At 47.7% G+C, this 15,608-nt stretch overlaps 1 protein-coding gene across 2 annotated transcripts in view; it reads right to left on the bottom strand.

Moving 5' to 3' along the window:
• Positions 1–15,608, bottom strand: part of LOC144946996 (AMMECR1-like protein) — a 60,208-nt gene that overhangs the window by 12,797 nt on the left and 31,803 nt on the right. The window contains exon 3 of one of the 2 annotated variants that reach the window (XM_078876096.1): positions 2,050–2,160. The exons of the other annotated variant lie outside the window; for it this stretch is intronic. Coding sequence (XP_078732222.1) covers positions 2,050–2,160 — 111 coding nt within the window. The remainder of the gene's footprint in view (positions 1–2,049; positions 2,161–15,608) is intronic. 2 annotated transcript variants of the gene reach the window in all.

Consider the following 15,608-nt stretch of genomic DNA (forward strand, 5'->3'; position numbering starts at 1 on the left):
GGCGCTGTGGGATCAGTGCTCTTTTCTTCAAATCGGAGATGTGCCGAGATGGGCCGATAACTTGAGTTCCAAATAATGTGGGAAGTTTACGGAGGTTTAATAATTTAATCCAGCAAGCAATGTGACGAACTGTTGAGGATTCATACTATCGATTTATTACAAGCAAGTACTTATTGTTGTCTTGGTGTTATTATATTGATCTCGTATTCTTGATCGAGTTTGTATTGTCTGTTCCCATTTGTATTGTACTGTTTGTTCTGCCCGTCTCCATTGTACCGTGTCTACTTTGTACCATCTCATTTATGCTGCCCGTCTAGTTTGTAATGTCTCATTTGTATTGTGTCTCGGCACGACGTTTGACGTTTAGCTCCTCGTTCTTAATTGTAACGTCTCATTTGCATTGTGTCCCATTTGTAGCGTCAAGTCAATGTCTTAGTCACTCCATAAGTGGACCTTAAATATTACCATAAACTGTACATAAATGATTCTTACACGCACCACTCAAATCACACACGTACATATACAGACAGCGTACAAATCCATTTGAGAGAATGCATAATTACACGCCAACATGTGAATTTTAAATCTCCACAAGTGACCCATCGCCACCGCTGGAGATTAGCTCTGCCCATTGCTAGGCTCGAGCAGAAACGCTGAAACACTTTTGACTTTGATCACTTTTAACCGTAAAGAATTAGGCGGGGCTATGATTAATAAAGTTTGGTAATCACATGTGGGGGGGGGGGGGGGGGGGTAATCGAACGGAAAGCGCGCTCACGAGCGAATTAAAAAAACGCTAATTACACCAACGCCGCCCGCCAACATGCACGGTAGCGACGAAACCAGGGTCTCAAAACGGACCGTTCTCTTTTTAAAAATCCAATAGCCATTCTCCGATAACTGCCAAACTAATTGTAGAAATGGACCGCCCGTTTTATCAAATCTAGCCAGCGGGGGGGGGTTGGCAGTGTCAGCCTCATATCATGTGACTTTCAGGGCCACTGGAGAGGCCTACTCCCCTCACCCCTATCCACTCGTGAATTATTTTACAGCTACAGAAAAAGACACGGGGGGTGTGGGGGGTCACGGATATTGGGCTGGGACTGTTTCACAAGAACAGAGCTCGCGTTGTGCCTCTCCGGTGTCCTATCGAGTTGTGCCACGCCGCTGCTCGGCACGACGTCCGACGTTTCGCTCGTCGTTCTGGGAGCGTCTTCAGGAAGGAAATTCGGTTGCCGTAAACTAAACTATAAAAAAAATTGTATTTCACCAGGTAAGGCCCACTGAGCTGTGTAGCTCTTTGTCAGAAGTGACCTGGCCACAAACGATAGCTCAACGAAGTGGCTTATCACACGCAAATGTTTCGCAGCCAAATACTCTAAATGCACATTTCTAAAATGTGGAGGGAAAGACCTCAGGACCCAGAGAAATATCCACAAACTCCAAATATACAGGCATCAGGGTTGAGATTGAACCCACAACCTCCTGTATACCAGGTGAGGTAGTGAACATCTCACCACCATGACAATAACGAATCAAACAGATCGGAGAGCCAAGCACAAGAGTGGAAACGTGCGTATTCGCAGGGTAGCATTTTCACGCAACAGTGTCGAGCAATGCCACACAAGCGACACGTGGGGCCCTTCTGTCAATCCACTGCTGGATGATGGCCTCTTCACGCTGTGCGGGTTGTGTAGAGCGGGGTGTTGGATCCGGCTTCACCTGCGATTTGGCGAGGATGCATAGACACCGGGGAATGGAGGTACAGTACAACAATGGAATTTCGCTACACTGCCCTCTGCTGCCCACGTGGCCCCGCAGCAGCCCATAGCAACCTGTTTGTGCATGGTGGCCACCCATCCGAGCCAAGCAACCGTAAGCCAGTGTTGGTTCATCTTGATGAGTTACCATGACGACACGGACAGACGGACAGACAGAAACACCGGCAGACGGATTAAGAGGCCCGGGAAAGGTTTCTCACCACCGTGGATTGTTTTGGTGCAGGTGCGTGCCCTTGACAGGCGATGGTCCAGGCAAGACGCCCCTCACCTGGTTAGGGTGTATTCCCTGAGTCCTGAGTGCAGATTCATGGCTGAGAAAGTGCCGATGCAACCACGCAGGCGTTTGTCTCGTCCGATCTTCCACGTCACAAACAGCGGGCTGGCCGGCATAAAACGGGGGAGGGGCAGGCGGCGGACACACACAACGCGCACGCACGCGCTCAGGTGAGCATTCGATTCCGAAAACACGAAACACCCGACAGGGAAGTGGCAATTAAAATCGATACTCTGGCTCACGATACGACGTTACTGGATTGTGCGCGGGAGAATTGATTATCTATTGGATGCGCAATTTTTTTAAGTAACTGTTACCATCGGGGCAATGGAAAACAAAACAATCCACGCGAAACAATACGAAACGTACACGACCGCCAAGACGGGCAATACAAACGAGTAAAGAACATACGAGACTTGATGGACAACACGAACGAGACGGAACATGCCAGGCGAACAATACAGGATGAGACGGAACGAAAAATACGAACAAGAGACAATAAAGACTCGATTCTCGAATCGAATCCCAGCATTCAATCGTAACATCAATTCGTGGGAAAATTAATCCATAGGCTCCAAGCTAAGCAAGCACTCTTGAAATACCTCACTCAATCCAACAAGCCTTAATTTAACAATCCGAAAGCACATCAGGGACTCGTATCTTATCTTTCAGCAGAAATTCAGATGCCTGGTTTCGTACGCCTTCACTCTTTATATTTCATTGGCAGTTTAGTTGCAAGTTACGTGTGGATTACGGACTTGGGGTAAGGCGGATGCGTTTTGCGGCACGTGTCACTAAGGACTCGCCGATTCGTTTCTTCGGCGGGCACGTCTTTTATTTTAACGGCACGATAACCGGTTGTTTTGGTGTGTCGAACTCAACCCAGGGGCCTCCCCCTGTTAAATCGAGATAAACAGTCTCGAATGTGTGAAATTACACAAGCAGGTTGACATTTTAACCAACAGCTTTCTACTTGACTGGGTTAAATGATGAAATGAAAATGGAGGAGCGCGCGGTCGAAGGCAAAAGCGATAAGCTCGCTGCCGTAATTGTTTTGTTCCGACTCGTCCGTCGCTGTTCACAATCTCAAAGTAATCGTGCGGGGGTCTGCTCTTGGAAATTCCAGACAGACAGTCCAGCCACAAGTTGCCGCAATTAAAAACACGTTGCACACTTTCCCCAACCGCTCCTTTTCGTCTATCACGATAAGCGCTGGTCAAGCGGAGCTCCGGCTTCATCCACGTTGCGCACACGCTTGGCGCTGTCCGTTTAGGAGCGGTAAAAAAACAAACGGTAGCATGCCGTAAACGTTTTTGCGTCGTCACGTTTAAACTAAATATAGATATGCACTTCTCTCCCAACTATATTCTCATCGCGCCACCTTTGTCTGGGTCAAAAGACGAAAACATTTCCCCCGTTCAGGAACGCGAGTAGCGCGCAGCGCACCACCTTGTGTCAGGCATCGGATGCCGACATCGCGGAACCACTGCAGGAGAAAAGTCCGTTCAGCGGGCTTCTTCAGCCAGACGGCGGCACACCATTTGCGCTCCCTGGGTCTACGTTTTTACGCCTAAAAACAACCGAGATGGACATACGCGGCGAGCGATCTGGCAGATGTCGCGGCAACTGCGTAGAGGCCAGCGACGTTCTAAGCGCGGTGCCGGGGGGGGGTGACTCAGGCAGCTGCGGCGCTTCGGGGGATGAGATCAGCAGCTACGACCAAATGCGCTCCCTCCGAGCCTCAAATAGCGGCAACAAGGGGCTATTAGCGACGAGGTTGGCTGACGTTTAAACAGGGCCCTCGCACACGTCATCCCCTCCGTTTCTCTCTCTTCAGCAAGCCACCACGCCATGACACACGCCTTATTTTCGTGGCGCTTTGAAATATATTTTATATATCTATACGTACACGTGTGTGTGCATGTGTGTTCGTGTGTTTGCGATCCCAAGAGCGATTATATATTTTTGGTAGCAGCGCCGGTGGCAATGATGGTGGCGATCAGCCCCCCAAATATAAAGACCATTACCATCGAACAGCAAATTCCACAGCACTGCCCTCATGGCCGCGGTTCCAGCCGCGTTCGTATGATGGCGAGAGGCAGATGACATCACGACCGACGGCCCTCATCAGCAATCATCAATCCACTGCTGGACAAAGGCATTCCGTGGCGGTGGACAATGCTGCGCTCAGGGGCATCACAAGGAGCCGAGGACCAATTTCCAAATTCAATCTTGACTTACAGCTTTCGTGACTGCAGGAATTCATATTCCTTGGGTCTTTCGGTAAAGTCACAGATAGGTTCAAAGCAAATAACAAAAAACTATGGCGTTTCGATCGCAACACAAGCGTTTGTCATCAGGAAGTGTTTTTTTTGCTATTTTCTGTGAACCTATCTACGTGACTTTACCGAAAGACCCAAAGAATATGAATTTCCAACTTGATAGCGGCAACGGGGCCCAATCGCGACGTCAGCAGCGACAAGGCGCACACTAATTTTGCTGATCCACTGCTCAACATGAGCCTCTCCCACGCCGTGTGGGTTGTTTTTCCGGGGGGGGGGGGGGGGGTTCTGATCATACTTCACCTCATTGGTCAGTGTGGGTTGGTGAAAGCGGGGAGCGGAGTACATGGTACAGCTGAATGGATTTTTATGCACCACAACATGGCCAGAGGCCCACAGCCTATAACACCTGTTTGTACGTGGTGGTCGCTCGCCCAAGCACTAACCGGGCCTAACCCCGCTTCGCTTCCAAGATTGGACAGAATTGGGCACATTCAAGGTTATTATTTGTGCCCTAAGCTTTCATCAATAAACAGTCAATAAGGCTACGATCGGGGCACCAGCAGTGCTTTTGAAAGCCGCTCCAAGATTTCACTCTGGGATTTATTTTTACTTTTTATTTGGTAGCTCAGGACGATGTTGTTTTGATGGTTTAGTGAAAAAGCCACTTGTCCCTTGAGCCACATCTGTGAAAAAGGGTTTTTATAGCTCATCGGATTCGTCCGGGATAAATATTCTGATTCTGATTAAGCTTGCCCAATGCGAAGCACTTAATGATATCATGACCGCCGGCCGTCATCAGTCATCATCTATCCACTGCTAGACGGATGAAGGCATTCCGTGCCTCTGACGTGTCAGTGACTCGCTGCACCTGCGATCTTCCCCGTTGTGGATGACGGGAGAGATCGTTGGCAAGGTTGACGTGGGCTGAAATTAGACGAGGCTTAAAATAGGCACGTTTAGAAAAACAACCACCACTGGGACAGCTTCACGAAATTAGGAAAACTCACCATCAACATTTCAAAAACACCACAAGGATAAACATATCAGAGCGTGTCATTTCCCTAATTAAGCCATATTCAAAAATATGCCTTAGTTATGGAATAAAACAACTGTTTCACAGGCACATGAAACTAAATTCACCGTCGCCATCCCAACGTGGATAAAAATTCCGTTCGTCTGGATGTGTGTGCCACCGCGGATATTTTATTTAATAAAAAATGGATGGGCCAATTATTTTCAACTCCATTACAGTCCTCTAATTGGACGACACACTACGCCCAAATAAAAAGCCAGTTGGTAATTGCACCAATTATATAACCCACATCTTTACAGTGTCTGAAATGTACATTCCAAACTGTGGAACTGTTCCCCCCACTGCATTCTGCCCACTTGTGTGCAGAATCACGAAGGTCAAAGTGACCCCGTTATTCCCGGGGACGCGTTTGTCCAGTTTAGTATTTAATCGGACTTTGCACTCTCATCTGGGTTGAGGCCTCCCCCTCTATAATTAGAGGTAATAGCGTCCTGCTCGACAGACAGCGCACGGGGCTTTTCAATCGGCCGCGGGGGTACGCTGCCGCCACCACGCCGAGAACAATCGCGTCCAACCTAGGGACCCCCCGGAACACATTTTGGAAAAGCCGTGTTGCTTCGTTTCGCAGCCAGATGCTTTAAAAAAAATAAAGACGACGGGGAGTCTCTTGTTTTCGTTCGTCGTCGTCCTTTTTGCATTTTGCTTACAAATAAAATGCCAAGAAATTCAGCGACACGACGCAATCTAAAAACGCAACGGCGCACGCGAACCAAGGCCAACGACAATAAACGCAGTGAAGCGTGTGGGTAACACACTGGATGACCACGCAGCGGTACGGTTCAAACTTCTCCCTTATCTTCGTAGTCGCTTGGCCGTTTGGGCCCTCACCGTTTCCTGCACTGACATCTCCTTGCACTGCTCTCTCGCTCTCCACTTCCCTCCGTCCTTCGCTGCGTTGTCCAACCGAGACGGCTGTGCACCCCATCCAGCGTCTGATCTGTCAGATCACAGTCTCCCTCTTCCCGGAGCACCTTCCAGTGTTCCTTCCCCCCCCCCCCCCCCCAAAAACGTGAAAAATTCCCCAGGCGGCTTTTTAATTGCGAAAGCAGGCAAGATCTCCCGTCGCAATTCAAGAAAACACGCAGAGCCGTGGCGGCACTGTCAATTTGGGTTTTCTTGTTCTGTGTTCATCACCGTTCTAATGCTTACCGGCACAGCGTGTCCATGATTAAGGCCCCCACAACGCAGGCCGTTTCAAACCACGGGGGAGGCCTTGTCGATTTAAAAAAGATAAAACGAACTAATAACCGAGTGATGAAGCAGCAGTTTACACACTGTCCTGTGAACTCCATGGCCAACATCAGTGGAAGTGGCACTAGCGACATCTCTATCAGCTGCAGTAGAGACATCTCTACCGGTCCTGGAACCTCCTCCGAAGGACTTCCTTCACCAACATCCAAATGACCAGCACGGTGAAGTATGATCAAACAACTGCCCGAGACCGGCATGTCCTTCATCCAGCCGGTGGATCGACAAAGGGCTGTTGACTGTCAAACAATCTAAAAACAATGGGCTCACGTGGCGATGTTGACTATTGTGAACCACCACCGGTCACAACTTAAGTTATCCAGCGATACAATAACATTTGTATTCTGTACAATATAAATTGGACCGTGTCTCGAGACGCTGCTTCACACAGCGAGGAAGGGCATGGTGGTCGCGTTTGTGTTGAATTCGCCCACTGTGCTTTGGCTCAGAGTCACTCACGAGTGTAGGGCACGAGACACTTTGGCTTGTGGGGCGTGATAAAAACACAAATCGATGTCACGGTCTATTTTGGGAGAATGTTTATGGCTTTCAGATGGGCTTCTGCGACCGTCTGGAACGCTCTTTCCTTCCGATATTAGGAAGCAAACGGAGCTGTGCACTTTAAAAGAATTTCTGGATTTAAAACTAATTTCTTTAGTTTGTTGTCCTTCCCCCGCACCTCCGATTAGCACGGTTGGCTACGTACGGTGCGAAATAAGTTTAACAACGTACATTGCAGGTTCCACGCGAAGGGGTTCTAAAGCGGTGGCAGTCGATTAATTTCATCTGCCAAGTCACCTCCCGCAGATTGGTCAGGTCTGGCTGTCAGCGACCAGTAGAGATTGTGCTGCTGCTGCTGCTGAGAGGGGCGAGATGTTCTTTGGCGGAGAGGCAGCAAAAAACAAGCGACGTCTCCGTCAATCTAAACCAGCCAGAATCGTGCCACGCATGGGGGTCTTGATTGTTCCTTCTTCACGATGATGTGTAATCAATATCACGAGGAATGCTCAACCATGCGGATTACAAGAAATGGACTCTGCGATGGAATGCGACCCATACGTGCCCCGTATCCACGTGGAAAATGGTTCACTGCGGCACAATCTTCATCATCCACGATCAATCCACTGCTGGATGAAGGTCTCAATCTGTAACGATACCACGATGCAGCAATCCATCTCGCCCTTGGCCACGAGCGAATTTCATCGCTCCGTCTATACGGGCGAACGTGCTCACCGTTGTTGTGCTCTGCTAGTCTCGACCATCGGCCATCATCCTTCCCAGCCTACGTGTGTCCAGCCCAACCCATTGCTGGATGAGGTACCTCCCTCCCCGCGTCGTGATGGGATATGGGACCGTACTGGGCGAGTGAGCGGTCGGTGAAGGTGGCAGGAGGGGGTGTTGTGGGGGAAGTGCAGGACAACAATGCATTTTGCTGCACTGTTGATTCAGTGGCGTTGATGAGCAGCTTTATGAGAGATGCTCTTCGCCAAACAGGATGGAATGGCCGTCAATTGTATCGTGTTTCTCATGAAAAATTTACTATTTTTTGTTATTTTACCAGCTAAGGCCCACTGAAGCGACCTGGCCACAAATGGTAGCTCACCGAAGTAGCTCACCACGTGGAAATGTATAGCAACCAAATCCTCTTAAATGCATATTTATAAATGTGGAGAGAAAGAGCGGGGGGAGGGGGACCCGGAGAAAAATCCACGTGACCACAGGGAAAACATGCAAACTCCAAATACACAGCAGGCATCAGGATCGGGATCAAACCCACGCCCTCCGCCTGTACACCAGGCGATGTAGTTAACATCTTGCCACGACAGCGCCCCATTAGTTTGTCTTATCCAGCTAATAAGCTGCCGCGTGTTTAAGTAAGGGTTGTGATTTTTTTTATGCACCACATTCCATCTGATATATATTCTGAGAGGCTGGGTAATGCTTTTATTATTTCTTGGGTAGATGACTGTACAGCAGGGATAGGGAACGTTTTCATTTCCGAGCCCCGAATACAGATGACAGAGCACCATTGGCAGGCCAAAGAGACAAAGATCACCCATACAGCCTTAACAGACTTTTTGGGCAAGTGCTGTTAGCGAGCACCTATGAAGGCCGACACGACACACAAGGGGGTGGGTGGCCAGCACCACACCCGGCCACCTTTGTCTCTCTTGTGGCTATGGTTACACATTGCACCAGGTAGCCATTTGAGACGGAGTTGACATAGGGGAGCCCACGGACTGATTCAGATAATCGTCACTGGTGTTGACTGCGAGCAGGAATCGAACTTGGATCGCCAGGTGCGTAGCACGGCACGCGAACCACTGCACTACCACTCCACACAGACCACCACACATTGACACACACATACACACCTCACTTCTGTCCCTGTAATGGGGCCCATGCGGTAACCGAGTGTGCCAAGTTTAGAAAGTGTTGTTAGCCAGGTCGAAATTATACTTCTCGTATCCAATTAGTGTGGCCAAGATGCTCGCGGTGATGAATATCGTTTGCAGGTCATTCTGAAGCCAAGGCCTCATGTGGCCACAGGCCGAATTAATGAGATCACAGGTGGTACATTCCCGACGCTGATGTAACACTTTTTCTTTCTGACCTCTCCCATTATACATGACGTCGCTCCTACTAGTGCAAATCACGGAAAGCACACGTTGTACACAACACCATACTGTGATTCTTTAAAAAAACAATAAACACTCCACTGGTTTCCTGTTAAATTTAGCTTTGATTTTAAAATGTTTCTTCCCAGTTGTAAAAGGCTCTCGTGACCTTTTACAAGAACTGCTGACACCTTAGACTCCTAGGTCGCACCTTGAGAGATCGGGGAGCGCCGAACTTTTGGTGGTTCCTAGAAGTTGTCTCCAATGAGGAGGAGCCTGGAGTCGCTACGCTCCTGAACTCTGGAACTCTATTCTTTTTTTTTAAACAAAGTTTTCTGAACACATGCCCAAAGGGCCAAAAAAAGTAAAATGGTAAGCGTTTAAAAACGCACTATCAAATATGTAAGACAAATAATTAACAGGTTTCTTATCATACCACTATTTTTTTCTCTTACCAGGTAAGGCCCACTGAGCTATGTAGCTCTTTTGCAGAAGGAACTTGGCCACAAATTACAGTTCAACGAAGTGGCTTATAATGCAGAAAATGTATAGGTGCCAAATACTGTGAACGCACGTTGATTATAAATGTGGAGGGAAAACCTGGAGGACCCCGAGAAAAATCCACAGGACCGCAGAGAGAGAAAGACATGCAAACTCCAAATATACAGGGGACAGGGTCGGGATTGAACCCACGACCTCCTGTATGCCAGGCAAGGTGGTTAACCGCTCTGGTTTCACGCTTCAACACACCGGTGGGCTAAAGTAGTGAACTATTTGTCTTTTTGTCAACGTGACACTTTTTTGCTGATTGGCCGTGTCGGGTGGTGGAGGGTTACGACACATTTATAAATAACGTGATCTAAACCCAAAAACGTTTATTATGAACACCTCATCATGAATAGAGATGGGAGGAGGGAGTTCCCACGTGGAGCAGTGCAAGGGAAGAAGCAGGAAGAGAATTGTTGTGACCTGCGGTGCAGTTCCTGCACCTCAGATTAGCACGTTTGGCTATGTACGGTGCCAAAGGAAACTCAACGTACGCTACTCCCTCGTGATTCGCGAGGGATACGTTCCGGAGATGCTCGCGAATAGAACATTTCTCAGGTAATGATGCTGGCCTAAGAAAACCTCTCTTTTTAATGAATTACTTTAAATAGATGTGTAAATAAACTATTGAATGCATGAATATTTTATCTCTCAGCACTTTCTCTCTGTCGATGCAGTCGTGTAGAGTTCCACGGGTAGCAAATACCGCGGATCGCAAGTTCATGAAATAATAAGAGAATATTGTTCACTGTGGAGGAGACGGAGTTCAATCTGAACATTGCTCAAATTACATCTTCACAAACTAAATTTACAAATGCACTCAAAAGCGAGCTTATTTTTGAGTTGCATTGATTGGCCAATGGCATATTGGAGTCTAATGAAATAAAGACTATCTTCACCGTATGTTCACGAGATGTTTGCATGAAGAGTGCCTGATGGAAGCGAATGCATTTTATTAACCACCAACAAAAACATCGTTCTATTGTGTCACACTTTGTTCTGAGTATCAATGACTCGTAGTATTTACCGTACCGTCTTTACTAACATAAAAGATCATTTCAAGAACAGGTTCAATAAAATCACGATTATATAACGCTTTAGTCTTTGGGAACTATTTAGTAAGCAGAACGAATGCCGACAGGTATCTCTCTGAGCAAAATTCATTTGCATATTTTAAATAGTAATTATTGCGCTTGTTTTTTTGTCTCACACAAATTTTGGTCATTTGCCATTTACAATCCATTTGGCCACGAACAACACAGCGATATACTTAAAGTTTGGATCATCATGGATCATCATTATGAGCGCCAACGTCGTTCCCGCCACCCAACCCTCCACATTACGGGCGGACAGATGGACAGAGTTAAACGCATAATTATTTCAAACTTTATTTGAAACGAGTTAAGAACTACACATTTGTTTCCTAAAACAGCACCCCATACAATGATTACAAAGGGCCCACAAACTCTCCAAGTCCAGCAGTTCGGGGCCAGTGAATACGAAGGGCCCACAAACTCTCCAAGTCCAGCAGTTCGGGGCCAGTGAATACGAAGGGCACACAAACTCTACAAATCCAGCAGTTCATGGGCCAGTGAATAGAGAGGGCCCACAAACTCTACAAATCCAGCAGTTTGGGGCAGAGGTCACAAACGGGTTTTGATTCCTTACCCGTACCCGTACCCAGCCGCACCAGGGTCGCAAACGGGTACCCGTACCCGGCCGGGTACGGGTAGCCGGGTATCGGGTAGGGTACGGGTATCGGGTACCCGATTGCAACCTCTGGTTTGGGGCCAGTGAATACAGAGGGCCCACAAACTCTACAAATGGAACTGTTCGGGGCCAGTGAAAAGAAAGGGCCCACACACGCTACAATATGTACTGTATGCCATGTGTGCGCTCCCCCCCCTTTTACCCAACACTATGTGGCGTAAGAGCCAGCGAAATGTTAACGAAGGATAAAGTTCTGCTTTTAAAAAAGAAACCAGTGCAGTCCATGGAACAAACCGAGTGAACAGCGGCGAGTGGAAATATTCACTGGCTGAGATAATAATCACAGCCACGGCACAAAGGTGTGTGTGTGTGCCCTTGGAAGCTCTGTACGTGTGGTGCTACGCTGATGTTGTCCTGGGGAAAAAAACCAGCGAACTGAAGGTTATTTGTTTTTCACTGGGATGCAGGTTAAACACATCGTTGGCATGGTAGTAGCTAGGATGTGGTATTCGCCCGATTCTGAAATTAACCAGGGGGGGGATGGAGAGCGTCACTACTGACATTCAGATTAGTTTATAACGCGTGTGTGTGTGTGCGTAATGTCGACCGGAATACATTATGACACAGAACTCTTAAATGCCTTCATACTCCTCTTAAAGGGTGACGCTCAATATACTACAGTCCAAAAAACTAAACTATTAAAACAATATTATTTTACCAGGCTAGGCAAACGAAGCTATAATAGCTCGTTTTCAGAAGCGACCTCACCACAAATCACAACTCGGCGATGTGGCTTATGTGGAAATTTATAGCAGCAGCCGAATACTCCCAACGTCACCAGGCACACCTGTCGGCAGACCCAGGTGTAGGTGAAGATGTGAAATGCTTGCATTCTGTGAACTGTTAGAAAATAAAGGTCACGCCACGTGTGATGAAACTGGCTACTGGAGAAAGAAAAAAACCCCAAAACGCGAGCCGCAATAAAACACGAGAGAATGGTTTTCTTTACCGTGCAGACGGGCGGATTGGAATGCGGGATTAACAATGCGTTACTGTACAAAATAAGCTCCGATGAACGAAAATGAAAAAATTACACAATGCAGAAATCCTGGACTGCGTGTGGGACGGTTTATTTTGCCAGGACGTTCCAATTCTGTAAAGCCGGGGATAAAACAATGTGTCTCGCCACCCACGGCGATTCAATAGAATGGGTGCGATTCAGGATCGCGATTTTTATCGTAGGAGCGATAAGTTGTGCAACTTTTGTCGTGAATGATAGCGCCTCTTGTGGCTGTAAGGGAGTCACATGAACGCATCATGTATGACAGATGAAAAACTCACGACAATTGACTCTCACACGCACGCTATTTGATGTATTACCGCGAGATCAAGAATCGATTTTAACCGATGAATCGATGCAGCATCCCACCTCTACCGTGTACAGCATCAACTGAAACAAATCTCCACTTTCAAACTTAAACAATCCACCTAAATTATAATTACAGGGCACGTTCAAAATACTGTATTGATTTTTTAAAAAGTATCAATCATTCAACACGACACTCTACATGCTCATGCGCTGCACATGGCAAAAAACGTCGGACATTATCCAGAACAATACACAGCACGCACCGACAAACAACCACACAGCACGCCGGAAATTCTCCGCACACATTCCCTGGCCCGAATCGGGAATTGCTTATGTAATTGGACAGGTCCAGCGGACAACAATACAGACGAACAAAAACCCGACACGGTAGGTTCCACATTCAAGCTGCTTCAGCACTGTTCGTCGCACGACAGTCAGCCACTGGCCACGCTTCTGTAAAATGCTGACACGCCAGCGTTCGCTCAATGAAGCAGTGTTGGCAAAGGCAAACGCATACCCAGTTTTTGCCCGTAAACAATTTTTGAAAATTTCTAACATCTGGGTCAGGGCCGAGGTAGGAAAATATTTAGCCAGATTTAAATGCCCTCAGCGAAATTTCTTTGGCAGAGCGAATAAAAAGGGTCCATCAAAGTGGCGTCCTCACCGCACTAACGCGTTTTAATAAAACGTACGAACAGACGACATGCAGTACAACGTCACATACCCGACCGTCACAAAGCCTCCCAGACAAATTAACCGCCGACACCCAGTGCAATATTTGCGCAATGGGTGTAACTGTCATTTTCCATCGACGTTAACACATAGCCACCTAAGACTCTACGCGAGTTCCTGGCGAGTCGGATATATACGCGACGTTGTACCGAATCTGGTTGTCCCCCTCAACTGCCTTCAAGGGCTGGTGCCGCCAAGGTGCAATTGTTTCTCACTTGCACTCTCCACAATGGACTTGTCCACCTTTACAGGGCCTCAACGAAGCCACGTAAAAAAAGTGGTAAGGAAGGACCTCGCCAACCTATTGACCAAGCTAAGGTGCAGCCCTGCAACTGCTTTGCTCATGCCACTGTCGGGCAGAAGGGCCTCCCCACGAGACAGCCCCTTGAGAGAGGGTATCTGGCCTACTCTACAAAGCATCGCATCTCAGCAGAGGTGGCAATACCCGCACCTTCCCCCCCCCGCCCACCACAGACAACCTGGCTGGTGCACTAACTACGGTATAACCAATTATAATTCGGTGGGCAGAGGTGGTGGGGGGGGGAATATAAAAAAAACCTGCCGATTGTTTCCGACTGTCGCGCCGGGAGATAGAATCGAACCGCCAATCTCTGGATTGCGAGTCCAGCGTGTAAAACAATCACACCACGGCAGCAATATATATAAAAAACGGGGACCTCGTTCAATCACATCAGTTTTGACGTGGTCTGGTGGAGGTGCACTCCTCACGGGAGAGAATTGGACTCCAGGCCAGGTCCACTGGGTTGGGAGGGCAAACGGCGTCTCCTCCGCTTTCCTCTCCTCGCAAATACTCATCCAGCTGTTTTTTTTTAACCAAGTGTTACTGTGCCAGTACTACATAAGAGCTATGACCCCCCCCTCCACCACATATACACACGTCAAAAAAATACTATACTGTAGAGACTCGCAGTGCACGCGTGACATCATTCATTATTATTCAAGCTGAAAGGAATGTCAAGCAGTGCCATTTCGAGGCCGAGATATGCCACAACTGCGAGACCTTTATACACTCCAAATGTGCGCGATTAGGCTCTAGTGTTTGGTTCTGTTCACACTGGCCCAAAGAAAGCAAAATGCATTTGGTCCAATTCACACAAAAGTTCTGGAGAGGATAACTCAAATCTACAGGTAGTTGTCAATCCACTTCGCTCGATGAAGGCCTCTACCACCGTGTCGATTATATTCACCGCGCTGGTCAGTGCATGCCGTCGAAAGGGGCGGGGGGGGGGATCTTGGACTGGTTCAGACATGGGCAGGAATCGAATTCAGCTTTTCATGGTTTGTAACGCAATGCGCCAACTAATCGCTGCGCCTCTGCTACAGACGATGTGGTCTGGCAAAATGAGTTCATGACCACTTGGCGATGGCAGGCCATGCTTCCCCACTTTGCCTGCGAGATTTATCTCTTTATTACAGGGGGGTTACATAAAACCCTGTTGTGATATAACATTTGCCTTGTGTGCGAGCTCAATGCTGGCGAGCATCAGCAAAAAAATACATAGACCACTTAAATCAAGCAGACTAATTACTCAACATGTAGTATGCTTGTTCATCAGGAATGCCTCAAAGTTTAACGATTTTATTCAGGAGGGTCCCATCAAGTTCAGTCGCGGGGGGGGGGGGCAATGTTATTTCAATTGTGTAATTTTCAAGTCATTTTACAGCATTAGATTGTTTGGCCAACAGCAGGTAAATTACATGTCTTTGTCATAGGAGGAAATCGAAAAATCCCAGAGGAAACCCATGCACAAAAAGGAGAACACACAACTTCCATGCACAAAAGCAACCAAGTCAGGAATCAAACCCAGGTGGTTCTTGCTGCGAGGTAGAAACGTTACCACCGCTCCACCCTGCTGCCCAAATGAGCGCAAAAAATTATTAAGTCACGCCAATGCTATTGTAACTGTGTGGTGATATAAGAGTACAAGTGG

Source organism: Lampetra fluviatilis, chromosome 43, assembly GCF_964198595.1.
Source record: "Lampetra fluviatilis chromosome 43, kcLamFluv1.1, whole genome shotgun sequence".
Classification (NCBI taxonomy): Eukaryota; Metazoa; Chordata; class Hyperoartia; order Petromyzontiformes; family Petromyzontidae; genus Lampetra; species Lampetra fluviatilis.